Genomic DNA, 16,461 nt, shown 5'->3' on the forward strand with positions numbered 1-16,461 from the left:
CACAGGGGCAATAAACCAGGTTGTTGAAAAATCTCACTTTCCCTTACTCAATGTCGTTGCTCTACAATCACATCAACTAGAATTGAGCCTATAATCCTGACCTGCAATGTGCTGAGGAATGCTGAACTCTATGCTGTCCAATTATATCCATTTGAAGGACATGTCTCTAGTTTAGAAGCTGGCCCAGGGTTGAAGCACTGATCAAATAAACCATTACCAAAACCTTCAAACGGGCCCTGGACCCAGTGAGTTCACACCCAGCCAGACCCCACAAAGAATGCAGGCCAGCCCTCACTCCAGTCAGTGTGGGCTGTAACTTCATCTCTTGTCTGCTGTCTCTACCAAACTAGGACCTGCTGTAGAAAGAGACCTCTTATCACAACTGGGGAACCTCACCTTCCCACAACTCCCTTATTTCCACCACCAACTGATCTTTCTTTCCTAGGTTTCATCCACTCTTACCACTTTTCAGAATTCCAAACTACCTGAACTCCTCCTAATGGCACAGCTCTATTACTGATCTTCTGGAAACAATGAGAAGTTGAACGAACAAAAGTACCGGATAGTCCAAGGTGTCTCCTGCATAGTGTCCTACACATAAAACACAGGAAGGGTCCACTCTTAGGAAAGATTTCCTCCGCTAAAATCCAGGTCTCCACTTTCTTTGGGGAAGGAAGAGAACCTCAGGTAGCTCCTTACCATTGGCTAAGTCTGTTTTGCCATCTGCGCTGCTCCCTTTGCTGGACATCTTGAATGATGTTTATTGTGGCCAGCCTGCATTTAGGAGAGGAAGAAAATGAAATAATTACGAAATAATCTAGAAGAGAAGATAAAAGAGCCAGGACATTTAACCATGCACACAGCCTTTGTCATTTTCATAAGAATGATTTTTCTGAGGGGCGCCTGGCTGGCTCAGTTAGTGGAGCACGTGATTCTTGCTCTCAGGGCTATAAGTTCGAGCCCCACATTGAGTGTAGAGATTGCTTTAAAAAATTAAAAAGAAAAAGAAGATTTTTTTGAGTGTGTGCTCAACAGGGCTCATTAGCTCCTGACAATCATACCAGGGCCCCATCCCCCATGTCTAAATTTCATAACAGAACATATCTTTGAGAGGTCAACTGCCATCTCTCTTTTTTTTTTTTAAAGATTTTATTCATCCATTCATGAGAGACACGGGGGGAGGGGGGGTGGAGGGCAGAGACACAGGCAGAGGGAGAAGCAGGCTCCATGCAGGGAGCCCAATTCGGGACTCGATCCTGGGACTCCAGGATTGCGTCCTGGGCCAAAGGCAGGCGCTAAACTGCTGAGCCACCAGGGGGTCCCTCAACTGCCATCTCTTTACTGAGTAGCTGGCAGTGATTTCTGAGATGAGAAAGAAGGAACTGAGATACCACCTGTGCCAGCACATACCCAGTGACAGGTACTGCACACAGAGGACCATAACCTAGAAAGCTACCTTCAGCCTTGCCCTCTAGGCAAGAATCTTCTGTTGCAAATTTAGTCAGATGGATCACCCATAAATTCTATGAAAGACTTGTCTTCGTAACATGAACAAGGGGGCCAGACTCTGAATATCACATTACACACAAATCAACAGAGACAGAAGAGACCAAGCTGTTGGGGTGAGAGCCTGGGCTTTAGGTTCACTCAGATGCCAAGCTTCAAGCTCACAGGCACAGATATTAATGAAGAATTATAAGCAACAGAGCCAAATTAGAATTCAGGAGCACCCTCTCCCCAAGAAAGAACCTAAAAGATTTCTTTTTTTCCTTTTACAACTAAGTCAGCTGGGGAAGAAGCTTGTAAAGGCCACATTTCCATTAAACTATCTCAGTCCACTTTAAAAACGGCAAATGTTCTTCTACCCAATTCCACCAACTTTCACCAGATCTGTTTAGAAAAGTCCTATCTGGCAATCTGGGTACCTAGCTTTTCTCCTTTCATACCACTGTTAACACATTCATTATTTTTACAGGGCCTCACTCCCACCTCGAGCAAATTCCAAAGAGCAAAGAATAATATTATTCAGACCAGAATTTTGTTAAGCCCTTTCAGTGCCTAGACAAAAGGCACTGGTCAAAGACAAAGTATGATTATGACTCCAGTCCTCGTACCCAGGCACACTGGCTTCTAATCTTTCAACAGCCCTTTCATTCACATAACAATTATCCCAGAAGCAGCCTCATCCTTATCCTGACCCCCTACTCTCCTCTACAGAAATCCAAGTTGCTTCAAAAACTGTCCCCTGCCAGGAGACAGCTGCCCAAAGCTTGCTTGGCAGGCCAGGGCGGGGGAGTGGAAATAATGCACGGGCAGGCTGAGGCCGAGTCCAAGGAAGGACCTGGAAGGGTGCTGGGAGACAACGCCAACAAAGCACAGATTTGTGAAGCCACGTCAAAAACAACAGCGAAGAACGGTTTGCAGAGTAGGCTGTTTTCCTCCTCCTACTCCAAGGAGGTATTTTTGTACAGCATTCCTCACACAGCACTGGCCTTTTCCCATTGGTAGTCCCTGTATTTATTCTTGAGAATCTCAGCAATATCTTCTTCCCCATCTAGGGTTTAAGTTAATTATATTAACTGCAAAAAGTCCTTTGAGGCGGGAAAAACAAGTGTGCTACCTTGTTAAGATTAAAAACTTGGGGGATGCCTGGGTGGCTCAGCAGTTAAGCGTCTGCCTTTGGCTCGAGCATGATCCTGGAGACACGGGATCAAGTCCCACATGAGGCTCCCTGCATGGAGCCTGCTTCTCCCTCTGCCTGTGTCTCTGCCTCTCTCTCTGTGTCTTTCATAAATAAATAAATAAATAAATAAATAAATAAATAAATAAATAAATAAATAAATAAATAAATAAGTAAGTAAGTAAGTAAGTAAGTAAAATCTTAAAAAAAAAAAAAAAAAAAAAGATTAAAAACTCGGGTCATTAAGCACACGTTCTGGTCAACTGAGAAGAGATTCGATGTTCTCACCTCCAGAAGCAAAACTCGCAACCATACCAGCCATATTTTTCACCCCACCATTATCATCTTCTAAAGAAGAAAGTGGCTCCAGAAACCCTCTCTCAAAATCAAATTGCATCAATTCCTACAGAAGCCCAGACTGCCCGAGCTGTAGACGCATACGGGCACTAGGAAATACACTTGCTTTCCCAGCCTCCATGACCAGGAGGAGCCAAAGCTCCTAGCCCTGAGGCGGGAAAAGCAGAGCCATACGGTTCAACCCATATTGAGAGGTTGAAAGATCTGCCTTTTGGGGAAAATGGCTTAAGGTACTTGCAAAAAGAGATCTTTTGGGGAGAAGTTGACAGAAATGTATTACTAAATTCAGAAGCAGGGACAAGCCTGCAAATGCCTATGCCAACTGTGTTTAACCACGGAGTTGGTAGGCAGATAGCTTCTAAAGGTCACAATTTAGGGGCCACAGAGTTTAGCAAAATTAGTTCTAGATTGAAAATTAGTCCAAGGTTGTAGTATCTCAGCCAGTAGCATCCTTTCTGACCATGGATGAGCTACTTAATCTTCTCAGACTTCATTTTTTTTGGGGGGTAAAATAGTATTAATAATTCCAAAGAGGATACAGATAAGTAGAATTTTATGTTAAAGATTGTGCAGAAGGATACTCTGGAGCAGTGGTCTCAAAACTGACTATAAACCCCATCAGTGAAAATTTTTACCATAAATCCTCAACACTTGTATACGTACATATACACAACTAATCAAACCACATCAAATACTAAGTTTAATTTTTCTAGGAAAAAAAATAGAAATCCCAACTTGCTTTTTCTATACATCACTGGCCCATCTCCAATACCCCTTGGTACACCCTCCCCCATGCCAAGGGCCACTTTTCTAAAAAGGCAAGAAATGATGACAATACAGTAAAAAAAAAAAAAAAAAATACAGTCACTTTGGAAATGACCTGTTATTTTTAATCATACACATTTCTATCAGAATGAAGAAACTTAAAACCATCTCAACTCTGGGACAGGAATTAAAGTATCCAAACTAAAGCAGGCTAGGATGCTTTGACGGTACCCTAGGTCTCAAAGGGTAGGAGCCACTCTAGAATCTCTTTCATTACCAAAGAATATAACCTTATTTTGCGATCAGAAGTTAGGGACCATACCTGACCTAAACATAAATTACCTTCTTCAAAAAAAAAAAAAAAAAAAATTACCTTCTTCATTCTTTAATGCACTATATTCCCAACAAATCCACTGCTTTTACCTTGACCAATTTCCATGTAAAATCCAGTCCAGAGCAAACCAATGTGAGCTTGGAAGAGCTGATGAGCTGACTGTCCCAGGTAGCTGGGGGAGTTTAATTAGATTAGCTCAACTGCCTACACTCTAAAAATAACCATAACCCTTGCCAAACTGAAGGTTAAAGAGTAAACTATTGGGGGATGGGGGAAAAAAAGATCCAGGTGTCATTTTAATTTCTACCCAAGAAATTCCAGTGACCTAGATTTCTCTTGTGCTAATAAAAAGACTTTAAATTCTTAACCAAATATATGACAAATTATTAACTAAAAACGAAGCAAAAGGACAATTAATACAGAGTATAAAAATATTTTGTGGAAGAGGTACCAAATATCTCTTGTTTAAAACCCCTGAGGCTGCTTTCTTTTTTTTCCTAATATTGATGAAAGATTTGTGCAAGAGACTACGTGCACCAGAACAGGACATCCAAATGCAAAAAAAAACCCACACACAAAAACACAAAAAACTTAAAAAAATGTAAAAGCACAAACAATATAACTTCCAGAAGAAAACAAAGAAGATAATGTTGGGACAGAAGTTAGGCAAATATTTAAGACAGGACTCAAAAAATAAACAAAAAAACTATGAAAGAAAAAAATTAAATAACTGGACATATCAAAATAAAAATTTATGCTTTGAGAGATGCCGCTAAGAAAAGGAAAAGACAAGCTATGGACTGGAAGAAAATACCTGCAATAGATTTCATAGAGGGCAGCAGACAAAAATCTACTTCTCACAGCTAAGTAACAATCAGCTGAAAAGATGCTCAACATTATCAGTCTTTAGGGAAATACAAATTAAAACTACACTACAGGGACGCCTGGGTGGCTCAGTGGTTGAGCGTCTGCCTTTGGCTCAGGGCGTGATGGTCCCGGGATCGAGTCCCACATCAGGCTTCGACGAAGAGCCTGCTACTCCCTCTGCCTGTGTCTCTGCCTCTCTCTCTCTCTCTCTGTGTCTCTCATGAATAAATAAATAAAATCTTTAAAATAATAATAAAATATAATAAAACTATACTACAGCTCTCTATACCTATTAGAATGGCTAAAATTTATTAAAATAATAACATAAGCTTCCTTGATTGAGTGCTAACAAGGAGAGGAACAACTGAAGTCCCACACACTGCTGGGAGAAATGCAAAACGGCAGAGTCACTTTGGAAAGCAGTTCAGCAATTTTTTTATAAAGCCAAACACAAACTTACCATATAGCCCAGGAACCCCACTCGGGTATGTACTCCATCCAGACACCTACAGGTGAATGTTTTTTTAGTGGCTTTATTTAGATCCACCAAAAACTGAGAACAACCAAATGTCCTCCAGCCAGGTCATGGATAACACACAAGTTGTGGTCCATCCGCACACTGGCATACTACTGAGCAATAAAAAGGAATGACTTACTGATACAGCACTGTGGATAGGTGGCAAATATGTCACACTAAGTCAAAGTAGCAAGACTCAAGTAGCTACATAATAGGATTCCATTCATGGGACATGCTAAAAAAAATATAAACTATAAAGACAGCAAAACAGTGGTTGCTGGGGGTGAGGGAAGAACAGGCACAAGAAAACTTCTGGAAGTGATGGAAATGTTCTATGCCTGGACCAGCGTAGTGTCATGGGACTACATGTTTGTCAGAATCCACCAAACGGGTCACTGAGAAAAGGCATAAATTTTACTGAAACTGAAATTCATACTACATACATGTTTACATGTAAATGATACCTCAAGAAATGTGGCCGATAAAAGGGAGTAAGAGAAGGGAGGTAAGGGGAAGAAAGTCAGGGAAAGTGCTAAGTGACAAAGACCAACAATTAAAGTGAAAAATACTAAATTCTCAGGGCGCCTGGGTGGCCCAGTCAGTTAAGCATCCGACTCTTGGATCTCTGCTCAGATCTTGATCTCAGGGTCATGAGTTCAAGCCCTGTACTGGGCTCCATGCCTAGCATAGAGCCTACTGGAAAAAAAAAAAAAAATAGAGGACAAAATTTAAAACACTCAATTCTCAACACTGTGATTATTAATAGAAATTAGCTAAAATGGTCAATATGCCACAGTAAGTGAGAGCAAAACATCAGTCCTTATCTGAAAAAGCCGGTATGGGAGGGGTTTTGCTGTGACCGAAGGCACCTATGATTTATCAGCAACGCCATGAAACACAAGATGAATCCTAAACTTATAAAAAGATTCCAACCTCACTGTCTTGGAGACAGCTAAAAGTATCGGTAGCTTCAAGCAGTTTAAAAGAGTTTCAGTGGTTGTACTGTTGATTTGTACACTTAACACTTATTTTTTTATTTTATCTTTTTAAAGATTTTATTTGTTCATTCATGAGAAACACAGAGAGAGAGGCAGAGACACAGGCAGAGACCCAGGCCGAGGGAGAAGCAGGCTCCCCATAGGAAGCCCAATGTGGGACTCGATCCCAGAACCAGGATCACGCCCTAAGCCAAGGGTAGACAGTCAACTGCTGAACCACCCAGGCGTCCCTACTTAACGCTTTTTAATTTTTATTTTTTAAGGATCCTTGGGTGGCTCAGCAGTTGAGCGCCTGCCTTTGGGCCCAGGGTGTGATCCCAGTTTGGGGATCGAGTCCCACGTCGGGCTCCCTGCATGGAGCCTGCTTCTCCCTCTGCCTGTGTCTCTGCCTCTCTCTGTCTCTCATGAATGAATTAATAAATAAAATCTTTTTTAAAAATTTTTTTTATTTTTTAAATTTCTCTCAAATTCAATTTCATTTTAATTCCTTTGGAGTCTAGGGTCTAAGAAAATGGGTGTGGTAATTCTTGTTCATCTCAGGCCCAATGGGAGCATCAACACCTACAACATTACCATCCCCGATCCCTTTGCTAAGACCCAAGCTCTCCCCACCCTGAGAGTCCCTGTGACTTATATAAGCCCAACAGTCTGGTTTGGCGCGCCTCCCTCTGCAATTCAAGTGCCCAACTACCCTACACCAACACCCATATTTAAGTAGACAAAGTTTTAGAATCTCCTCTGAAACTGAGAAACGGTGGTAGAAAATACTTCAATTATTATTAGAACAGATATCCAAGAGCCACACAGTCTCTGGCTCCTTTAGGGAGGACACATGTCCCAACACACCCATAACAGGACAGCTGTTCAGGGCCAATCTTCATCCACAGGACAAATCTGCCTCTCTGCCCTGGGCTCTGTGGTCCATCTGGAATAGACCAGTCCTACTTTTCCCACCCCAAGTGTGGTTTTCAAGCTGAAATGGCTCATTTTCAATTCATTCTCCTCACCTTATTTCACTACTTCACAATAAACGGTTCTTCTAGCCAACTTTCCTGACTCCCGCCGCCAACCACGCTCCCAACAGTATGGTGTTTATTTATTTATTTTTTTTTTTCAGTATGGTGTTTATTAATCAGAGAGCCTTAGGCACTGAAATTCAAAGAATAACCCCAAGGAAACTGAAACTCATACTACATACAACATGTTTACAGGGCGGGTAGGCCTTTAGTTCTGTGCCACTCTCCACTGAGTACTTAGAGGAGGTGAACAGACTGCACTGTCTCCTCTGGTAAACTGGACAGAGGAGCAGAAAGAAACTATAAACGCTTCTGGATCAGGAAAATTAATCTCTATTCATGTTGTGCAGAAGATCTGCCAGCACTCTAGCTGCCCTTGTTAACCCAAATTCTAGGCCTCTGGCACCACCCAGTGGCCCATCCATACACAGACAAGCTAGTAATGCAACAACCTCCAAGGCAACACAGGAGCTACAGATACAGGCAGGGCAGTCCTGATCCATTCTGTAGCCAATCGTCAATTAGGAAAAATGAGTATACAACTATGATATAAATGACATAATAAGCATCAGTGTCATAAAAAAGAAAAAAGATAATCTCAGCTTTGAAGGGAAGACAGGATTTCAGTGGATTAAGCTGAGAACATCAGGCCAAGAATGAGCAAATACATGGAAGATGAAAAACCTGGTATGTTTGGGGCAGGTGGTAGGGTGCAGCTGATTGGTTAAGATGTGCGTGTGTGCTGAGTAATCAGGAGGGTTATTTTGTCAAGGATAAGAAGACAGACTGAAACAGAAAGGGAAGGAGAAACAAGTTCAAAAGCTCCCCTAGTCGTGGAGGTAAAAAGCACCAAGCTGCTGGCAGAAGAAATGAAAAGCAGGGATGTGAGGATGCTGCCGAGGCGGAACCGATAGTACCTGCTTCAACAGCACTTCTTCAGAAGCCCCAAAATCAAAAAGACAAGCTTGACTCTGGGTGCCCAGGGGAAATCAGTGTCATAAATGAGAAGCTGGCATGTGTGGGAGAAGAGATGAATTTGACTTTATGTTTAAAATCCAAGTTGACACATCAGGAAGGTAGTGGAAAACAAATGCAGGTCTGCAATTTGAGAAATTAGGGTCAGAGATGCAGACTTGGGAATTACTGTACAGAGAAGCTTCAAAATCAACCACCTTATAAGTTATACCTCACTGGGAAAAAAAAAAAATCAAAAATTTAAGTACCCAAGAAAGGTGAGAGAGTCCAAGGGAGGAATCTTGGGGAATACCTACCTGTAGGAAAAGAAATAAGAGGGAGACCAAAAAAATGCACAGAAGAACAAAAGGAATAATGAGCATCAAACATCTTGGAAGCCAAGGGACAAAAAGGTTTCAAGAACTGGGGACCGTCCACATTTCAAATGCTTCAGAGAAGTACAGAAAGATGCAGATCGAGGAGAGGCTCTGAGAGTCAGGCAGTGTTCTGTGGGGTTTCCTCCGCTGTGAAGGGAGAACGCTGTTCTCTCTCTCTTCAAGGACCAGGAAAGGATCCAGCTATCTCTTGCAGTCTGGTTATGTCCATTAAAGTTATTTCCTCAAAAAACTCATTAACTTACCAATTTATCACAACCTGAGACCCATGTTTAAACAATTCAGAAATGTTTTTATTCATACTGTCACGTGGATAGACCTTTTATACTTTACATATGCTTTTTTTTTTTTTTAAAGATTTTATTTATTCATGAGAGACACAGAGAGAGAGAGGCAGAGACACAGGCAGAGGGAGAAGCAGGCTCCATGCAGGGAGCCCAACGCGGGACTCGATCCCGGGTCTCCAGGATCAGGCACTGAGCCGAAGGCAGGCGCTAAACTGCTGGGCCACCGGGGCTGCCCTACATATGCTTTTATAAGAAATACTAAACTCTTCCTTTCAGCGCTTTTGCTTCATCGGTTGGCCACGAAGAGCCCAGGTTTCTGAAGACAGCACACCGTCTAATAACAGACTTAAGTCTGTTTCTCTTTCCATAAAATGGGACAAGTCCATTACCCCGCAGGAGCTGGTTTAGAGAATTAGAGACAAGGATTTTGCAAAGAGCCTGTCTGTACATGGTAAAGATGTTTATTATTTTTCTAGCTTCTCACTTCTGCCCCCCCCCCCCCCCCCGCCACGGCATTTCCTAGAGAAGCCTGGGCTGCTTCACCACTCAGCAACAATCCTCCAAACACTGTGCACAACCGAGGACACGGTTCCAAGGCTCTGAGATCTGCTTACCTGCTCTCACTGGCCTCTTGAAGAATCAAGGGGCTCTGTCAGTATCTCTTGAGCACATTCATGCTCTACAAACTATGGTAAAGCAACATACTGAGGTGCCCAAAATATAAGCCTCCCTCTCTCTCAGTTGTTCTCCCTCTTGAAGGTTTGCTGGAGAGCCACAATGAGCACTTCAAAGCAGTCCTCACAGATGAGGAGGAAGGAAACAAGGAATTCCTGCAGAGGCTATACTATGCACAAGGAGCTTCATTCCCCCTTTGGATGAATGCCTTCTCTCCCTGTTGGTAATACCACATGTCCCGTGTTTATAGTTTATTGGCTTTAATTCTAACAACAGTATTTCAGAGTATGTTAGGAATGCACTCTAACTCTTAAGTGCTGTCTGCAGCCATACAGCTAAGGAACTTTTTATGACAACATTTAAGCCCATTTACCTAGATTTAAATGATTCTAAGGAAAAGTCATTTCTAATGAAACTCCACTGCATTTCCACAATGAAATGATTTACATTTACATCAGAATCCAGCTCCCGTTACCAGTTTTTACCACTCACACTTCAAATTTTTCTTTAATCACGGGAAAGGACACGGAAGAGTGATACTCCAAAGACACAACTGACAACAAAACAATAAAAACAGAAAAGCTAAAAACATCAAGAAGTGCTCTCCTACCTGCACTAGGTGAGAGGAGAGAGCCTTACGCCAGGGTCCTAAATAAGGTTAGAAACAGGTCAGATCACGTGGCGAGGCTTAAAGTACACCAGACAAACAGCCTCCTGGCTACCACGAGGTAAAGTCTACAGATTTCCAGATGGCTAATAAGAAAAACCAAGAACAACAACAAAAGGACATGAGAGGCAAGCATGAATGCCTCACGTCAGAACTTCAACAGTACCACCAGAGGACAGGGGCAAATACCTAACCTCTCAGATGTGATACCAACAATGCTTGCAATAACCCAATCCATTAGACACACTACATTTCATTAATAAGATGCCATCTTTGTCATATTAATAACTCCCCAAGCCCTATCTGCAAACTCAGAGCAGACTCAGGTCATTAATTTATCTTTAGCATACACATTCCAGAAGTTGAGGCAGTACTTGAGAAAGTGGGCTTCTGGCCCAGAAAACTGTATCCTATGGAGACAGAGATAAAAGCCTACTGCTGTAAAGGAGTGTGACCGATTCACAAAATTCATTACACACTAACTTTCAAAGACCTTTCAAGGACTTTCTTCACCAAGAAAACAACTGAATCAAGTAAACAAGAATTTCTGACGATCGTAACAATGACAAAGTTTCTCTATCACGTTCACAAAAACATTAGGATGAAAAGTTTTCAGTGTTACTGTAAAGCTAAACTAAAATCACTGGCATCTGGCTCTGACATCAAGATACACGTCACCACCTCCACGTCTGTTGCTGATTCAATTCTTTCAGTTAGTGGCCAGGGTTCCAGACTGGGTGAGGGTAAGGAGATTATCTTGGCTTACTGATAATTTGCTTTTTTTAAAAAAGGAAAAAGCTAATTCAATCTTAAAAACTTCAAGGCCAATGTTATGCAATGAAAAACTCTGTTTGGATAACTGTCTTTTATAATCTAGACCATTCCTAGACATGTTTAGAATAACTTTTCTACGGTAGAAACAATCCAGAAACAAACCTATCTCCTGAAAACAAAGTTTAATTAGTCACTTCACGATTTTAAAAGCCTGCAACTCACCTGCTAGAACAAGGGACTGTGAGCGTGAAAGCCTGAAGGCCTCAGACTTCCACAACAGGGCGCGCTTCTGCAGAACGTCTTCTCCTAGAGTCCTTTTGCTCTTGAAATGTCAGTATTGTTTTAAACTGGCAACAAAAAGGCTGCTTTCTTTTAGCGCTCTCTGAAGACAAGCTTCTGTCTTAGGTTGATCCTAGTCAACACTAAAGATCACAGCACTGGTACTGGGTTCCTACACATTCCACAGACTGCCGTATAAAATGCCCTGTCAGGTTGGTGGTGAGAATAAAGTTCATAAGCAAACCTCGCCTCCCACTTCAGCCCTACTAGGAAATACTTCCTAATAAGACACTTCCTAATACTTCCTAATAAGATGTGACAATTCTTATGCAATGCCCTGAAATACAAAATAACGTTCAGAAAGGTTAAGAATTTTGCAGTTGGGGTCCACAGACCAAGAACACTGGGGTTCACTATACACAAAGATAGCACCCGGAGCTCAGACTGTGAAACGCCTGGGGGAGGAGGGATTCTTACCCGGCACAGAGAGTAATAAGGAACAAAGTTATGCCTCTTTCAACATACGTCCTTCTCTCCTCCCAACTCCACCCCTTACCCAACACAGATCTCCAGATCTCATAAAAACAAATAATAAAAATGCAGTTTCAGCCCACTGCAAAACCCTCCATCCAAAAGTCTACTTTTCAATTGGGAGAATTCAGACCCTGGATGGTGGTAATGGAAGGTGATCAACTCTAACTGGACCACTGGCCTGAATGAATACAGTTGACTTCACTGCAATATTATCAACACTTTTAGTTTAAATGTGCCCTTACCTCCCCCCAAAAGATGTAGAAGAATAGCCAACAGAGAAAGTTAAAAACCTGCATCTATGCCATCGTATTGTTAAGATGGTCCAGCTGGGGAGATGAAATAATACGCTCTGCATTCCTTGCTCCCTAGCCCCAGACTCACTTCCAAGAACAAGGAGACCTTTTCATGATCTAGTTCTCTGATAATCTATTGATGAGGATCACTGAAGTGCCCAACAGCCTGGGAAAAAAAAAAATGTATTCTATTCAAGGCCGAAAGGAAAAGGCCTAACAGGTAGCTGGAGCAGAGACCGTGACCACCACCAAAGCAGCAAGGGAAAGAATTATAATCCTTGTGTCAACGCTCATCAGGTGTGCTAACAGACCAAGAGGAAAGAAGCAATCGACTATGGAGATGTGCTGATGTTTAGTCTAAAAATGCATCTGAAGGGGGATCCCTGGGTGGCTCAGTGGTTTAGCGCCTGCCTTTGGCCCAGAGCACGATCCTGGAGTCCCGGGATTAAGTCCTGTGTTGGGCTCCCTGCATGGAGCCTGCTTCTCCCTCCTCCTGTGTCTCTGCCTCTCTTTCTCTATCACGAATAGATAAAATCTTTAAAAAATAAAAAAAATAAAAATGCATCTGGAGACACACACAGACTAACATCTAGTATTTCCACTGTCCTCTGGTCTTGAACCCCACCACACGGACCTCAATCACGCTCAAAAGATAACTCCAGGGGTGTATCCACAAAGTATAACTCTAAGCTGACCAATTAGAAATGACTTAAAGTGGGGAGGGGGGAAAAAAAAAAGGAAAACATGTTAAAAAGCTGAATCCAAAGAAGTGTAAACTAACACAGACCTTCCTCAAAGCCATGGCAACGACATGTAAGGGAGACAGAGAACACTCTTCTTTAGTGTCTATCATACGTTAGGCATAACCTAAGAGCTTCATGTAAGTTCCCCCATACAATACTAACAATGAGCCCAGGACGTTAGTGGCATTATCCCACGTTTAGGGATATGGAAATTAAGAGTCAGAGAAGTTTAAGTAGCTTGCCCAAGGTCACACGGCCAATAAATCTTAGCACAGTATTTAAACTTGGGTCTGTCCAGGTCCAAAGGCTGTATTATCTCCTTAGAGCTCACGGATACACATACAGACCACCAATAATATAGTCTTACTCCAGTTCGTTTTCTAATCAGGACAACACGTAGAACAAAACAACCCTCACCAAGTACAAACTGTAAAGGAATTAAGAGTCAGCCAGGCCCAACCTCCCAGAGCCACCCAGCTCCTCTGTCACAACCCACAGACTTTAACCACAGCACTACACCTAAGAAAAAAGAAACAACCTAGGAGTGTTAAAAAATCCTGTCTACCAGTATGTTCGGACTCCCTGTTTGGCCCCGGCCCGTGCTGCTGCTGCTGCTGCTGCTGCTGAACGCACAGGATGACCGAGAACTCTTCAGAGCAGCTCCAAAGGAGCGGCTGGTGTTACCATTATATATATACATATAGATAGATTTTTTTTTTTTTTGACCCTATTTGCTACGGTCTCCTGCCAAGCTGTAACTCCGCGGGGTGGACTGAACTCGGGCACCAGCTGACGGCAGCGTCCCTGCCCGGCTTTAGTGACAAGCAGCTCGAGATTCTCCTCTAAATAGAAATAACTAGCGCGGCCCAGGGCCCTGAGGAGGGAGGACACCCGGTTCGACGAGAGGCCGCGGCCGCAGGAACTCCGGCAAAGTTAATTCCCAGCCTCTAACAGTGCAGGAAACACGATCCACACGGAGGCGACGCACGAGGCAGAGGCATAAAGGAAGAGGGAGGGAGGGAGTGGGAGACGGGGGGGGGCGCATTCGCTTCCAGGCTTAGCCGGAGTCGCTGGAAGATACGCAGCAACAGTTGCGGGACGGGGAGTCGGGGCGCCCGCGGGCCCGTGCAACTGGCCAGAGTGACTCCCGGGGAGCTGGGGCGGGAGCTGGGGCCCGCGCTGCGACCCGGCCCGCCCCAGACCCCGGCCCCGGGGCCCGGCGTCCGGACACCGGGGTGGGGCCCGCCGTGGCCCGGGGATGCGCATGCTTCAGCTCCTACTCACCTCCTCCTCCTCCTATCCCTGCGGGCGGGCCAGGCTGGGTCCTGAGATAACGCGTCTGTCGGGTCACTGAAGGGCTGAGAAAAGTCAAAAGTTTACACGGCGGAGGCCTGCGTCCGGGAGGAACCTGGGCCGGGGCCCCGCGGCCGCGCGGAGATAAAGCGCGCGCAGGGCGGGGGGCGACGCGCACGAGCCGCCGGGGGGACCGGGGCACGCGCGGCCGGGGAGCCCCGGGGGCGCGGGGGCGCGCGGGGTCACGCCGGGCCGGCCCTCCGAGGGGACGCGCGCGGCCTCGCGGGCCAGGGCTGGGCCCGGCGCGGTGGGGGAGGGGCGCGGCGGCCCCGGCTCGGACCCGCAGGGCGCCCCGGTCGCACGCGCACGCCGGCGGCCACCCCGGGCTCGCACGCCCCCCGCGCGGACGCCGCGCCGGCCTCGGGGGCAGCCCCGCGCCGAGCCGGGCAAGCGCGGCCGGGCCTCCCCGCGGGGCTGGCGCCGGGGCCTCGCCTGAGCCGCGGGGCCGGGGCCGGGGCCGGGGCCCGACCTACGCCGACGCGGGGCGCGCCGGGGGCTCGGGGTCGGGCCAAGCCGGAACGAGACACGGACCGGGTCGGTCGGGGGGGGGTGTCCGCGGGGCGGTTACAAGCACGGGAGCCGGCGGGGCTCGGCGGCCCGCTCCCCGCCTCGGGTCATCCTTCCGCCAGCGGCTGCTCCGACGGTCCCAGGCCCGGCCGCCCCGTCCGCTGCCGCCGCCAGCGCCGCCGCCATCTTACACTGGCCAGCGGCCGCCGCCGCCGCCGCCGCCGCCGCCTCCGCTCTGGGCGCCTGCGCCTGCGCCGCCGCGCTTTCCGGCCCCGTTTGCGACGGGGGCGGGGGGGCTGGGGAAGAGCGGTCGCGCGAGCTCGCGGCTCCCAGGACGCCGAGGGGCGGGGCGGGGCGGGGCCCAGCGGCGGGCGGGCGGCGCGTGCGCACAACGGGAGGCGAGCCTGAGCCTGAGCCTGACCCGGCCCCCAGGCGCCGCCGGAACCCGCGCGGGTCGGGGCTGCCCCGGGTCGCGGCGCGGCGGGGGTGGGGGCGGGGGCGGCGGGCGGCTCCGGGGCAGCCTCCGCGTCCGCCCTGCCTTCCAGCACGGGGAACGGGCGCCGCCGCCGAGTCTCCTCCGCAGACCCCGCTTCCTTCGAGGACCTTGTTTTCTTCGGTGGTTTTTTTTTTTTTTTTTTTAATTTTTATTTATTTATGATAGTCACAGAGAGAGAGGCGCAAAGACACAGGCAGAGGGAGAAGCAGGCTCCATGCACCGGGAGCCCCATGTGGGATTCGATCCCGGGTCTCCAGGATCAGGCCCTGGGCCAAAGGCAGGCGCCAGACCGCTGCGCCCCCCAGGGATCCCTCTTCGGTGGTTTCTACGCCCTCGAGGCCGCTCCCTCCCCGCCCCCGAGTTTCCATTTACCCGTTTTCAAATTAAAAGAAGGATTTCGGAAGCTTAAGGTGCAGGCGAGCTATTCCTGAGGCTGTTGCTCCAGGCCCTGCAGGTGGGGAGGTGGGGGTCGTGCCCTGGCCCTGCAGAACGGGTCTGGTGACGTGCTCTGCTCCCCTCCTACACCTGAAGGAATCTTGCAGAGGTCGCCTGGAAAGGTGCCTTCAGGGCACAGGGATTTTTGACCAGAGGGCCAGGTGCTAGCCTCTGACCCCTTTCACCTCTCATATGGCTACTTCCCTATTCTAAGTCATTATATATTAGACTATTGCAAAGGACACCTCGCTGGTTTGTCTACTTCCACTATTAACCTGCCAGTTAAAACAGATGGCAGGCAGAGTAACCTTTTAAAATATGTCAGGTCATATTACCCCACTCCCCATATTATTGCCTCAAAAGCTTCCTCATCACTCAATTGGAAAAAGAAAAAAAGGTGATGACAATGGCTTGCTTCCAAAGAGGGCCTTACCTGATTTGGCACCTATTTCTCTGATTTCATCTCCTTCCATACAGCTTGCCTCTGCTCTAGCCTTATTGGCCTTCTCCACTCTTTTTTTTTGTTTTTTAATTT

General features: G+C 46.4%; 1 protein-coding gene across 5 annotated transcripts in view; it reads right to left on the reverse strand.

The window, feature by feature from the left end:
- The window catches only part of DCAF8 (DDB1 and CUL4 associated factor 8), a 42,068-nt gene extending 26,863 nt beyond the window's left edge, over window positions 1-15,205 (reverse strand). Inside the window, exons 1-3 of one of the 5 annotated variants that reach the window (XM_077887217.1) lie at window positions 15,187-15,205; window positions 14,420-14,493; window positions 700-774 (exon numbers count right to left, since the gene is read on the reverse strand). In XM_077887217.1, the coding sequence (XP_077743343.1) occupies window positions 700-748 (49 nt within the window). In that variant the 5' untranslated portion in view covers window positions 749-774; window positions 14,420-14,493; window positions 15,187-15,205. The other 4 variants (XM_077887216.1, XM_077887219.1, XM_077887215.1 and 1 more) reach the window with 4 other exon arrangements.
- Window positions 15,206-16,461: the final 1,256 nt, after the last annotated feature.

Source organism: Canis aureus, chromosome 38 (assembly GCF_053574225.1).
Source record: "Canis aureus isolate CA01 chromosome 38, VMU_Caureus_v.1.0, whole genome shotgun sequence".
Taxonomy (NCBI): domain Eukaryota; kingdom Metazoa; phylum Chordata; class Mammalia; order Carnivora; family Canidae; genus Canis; species Canis aureus.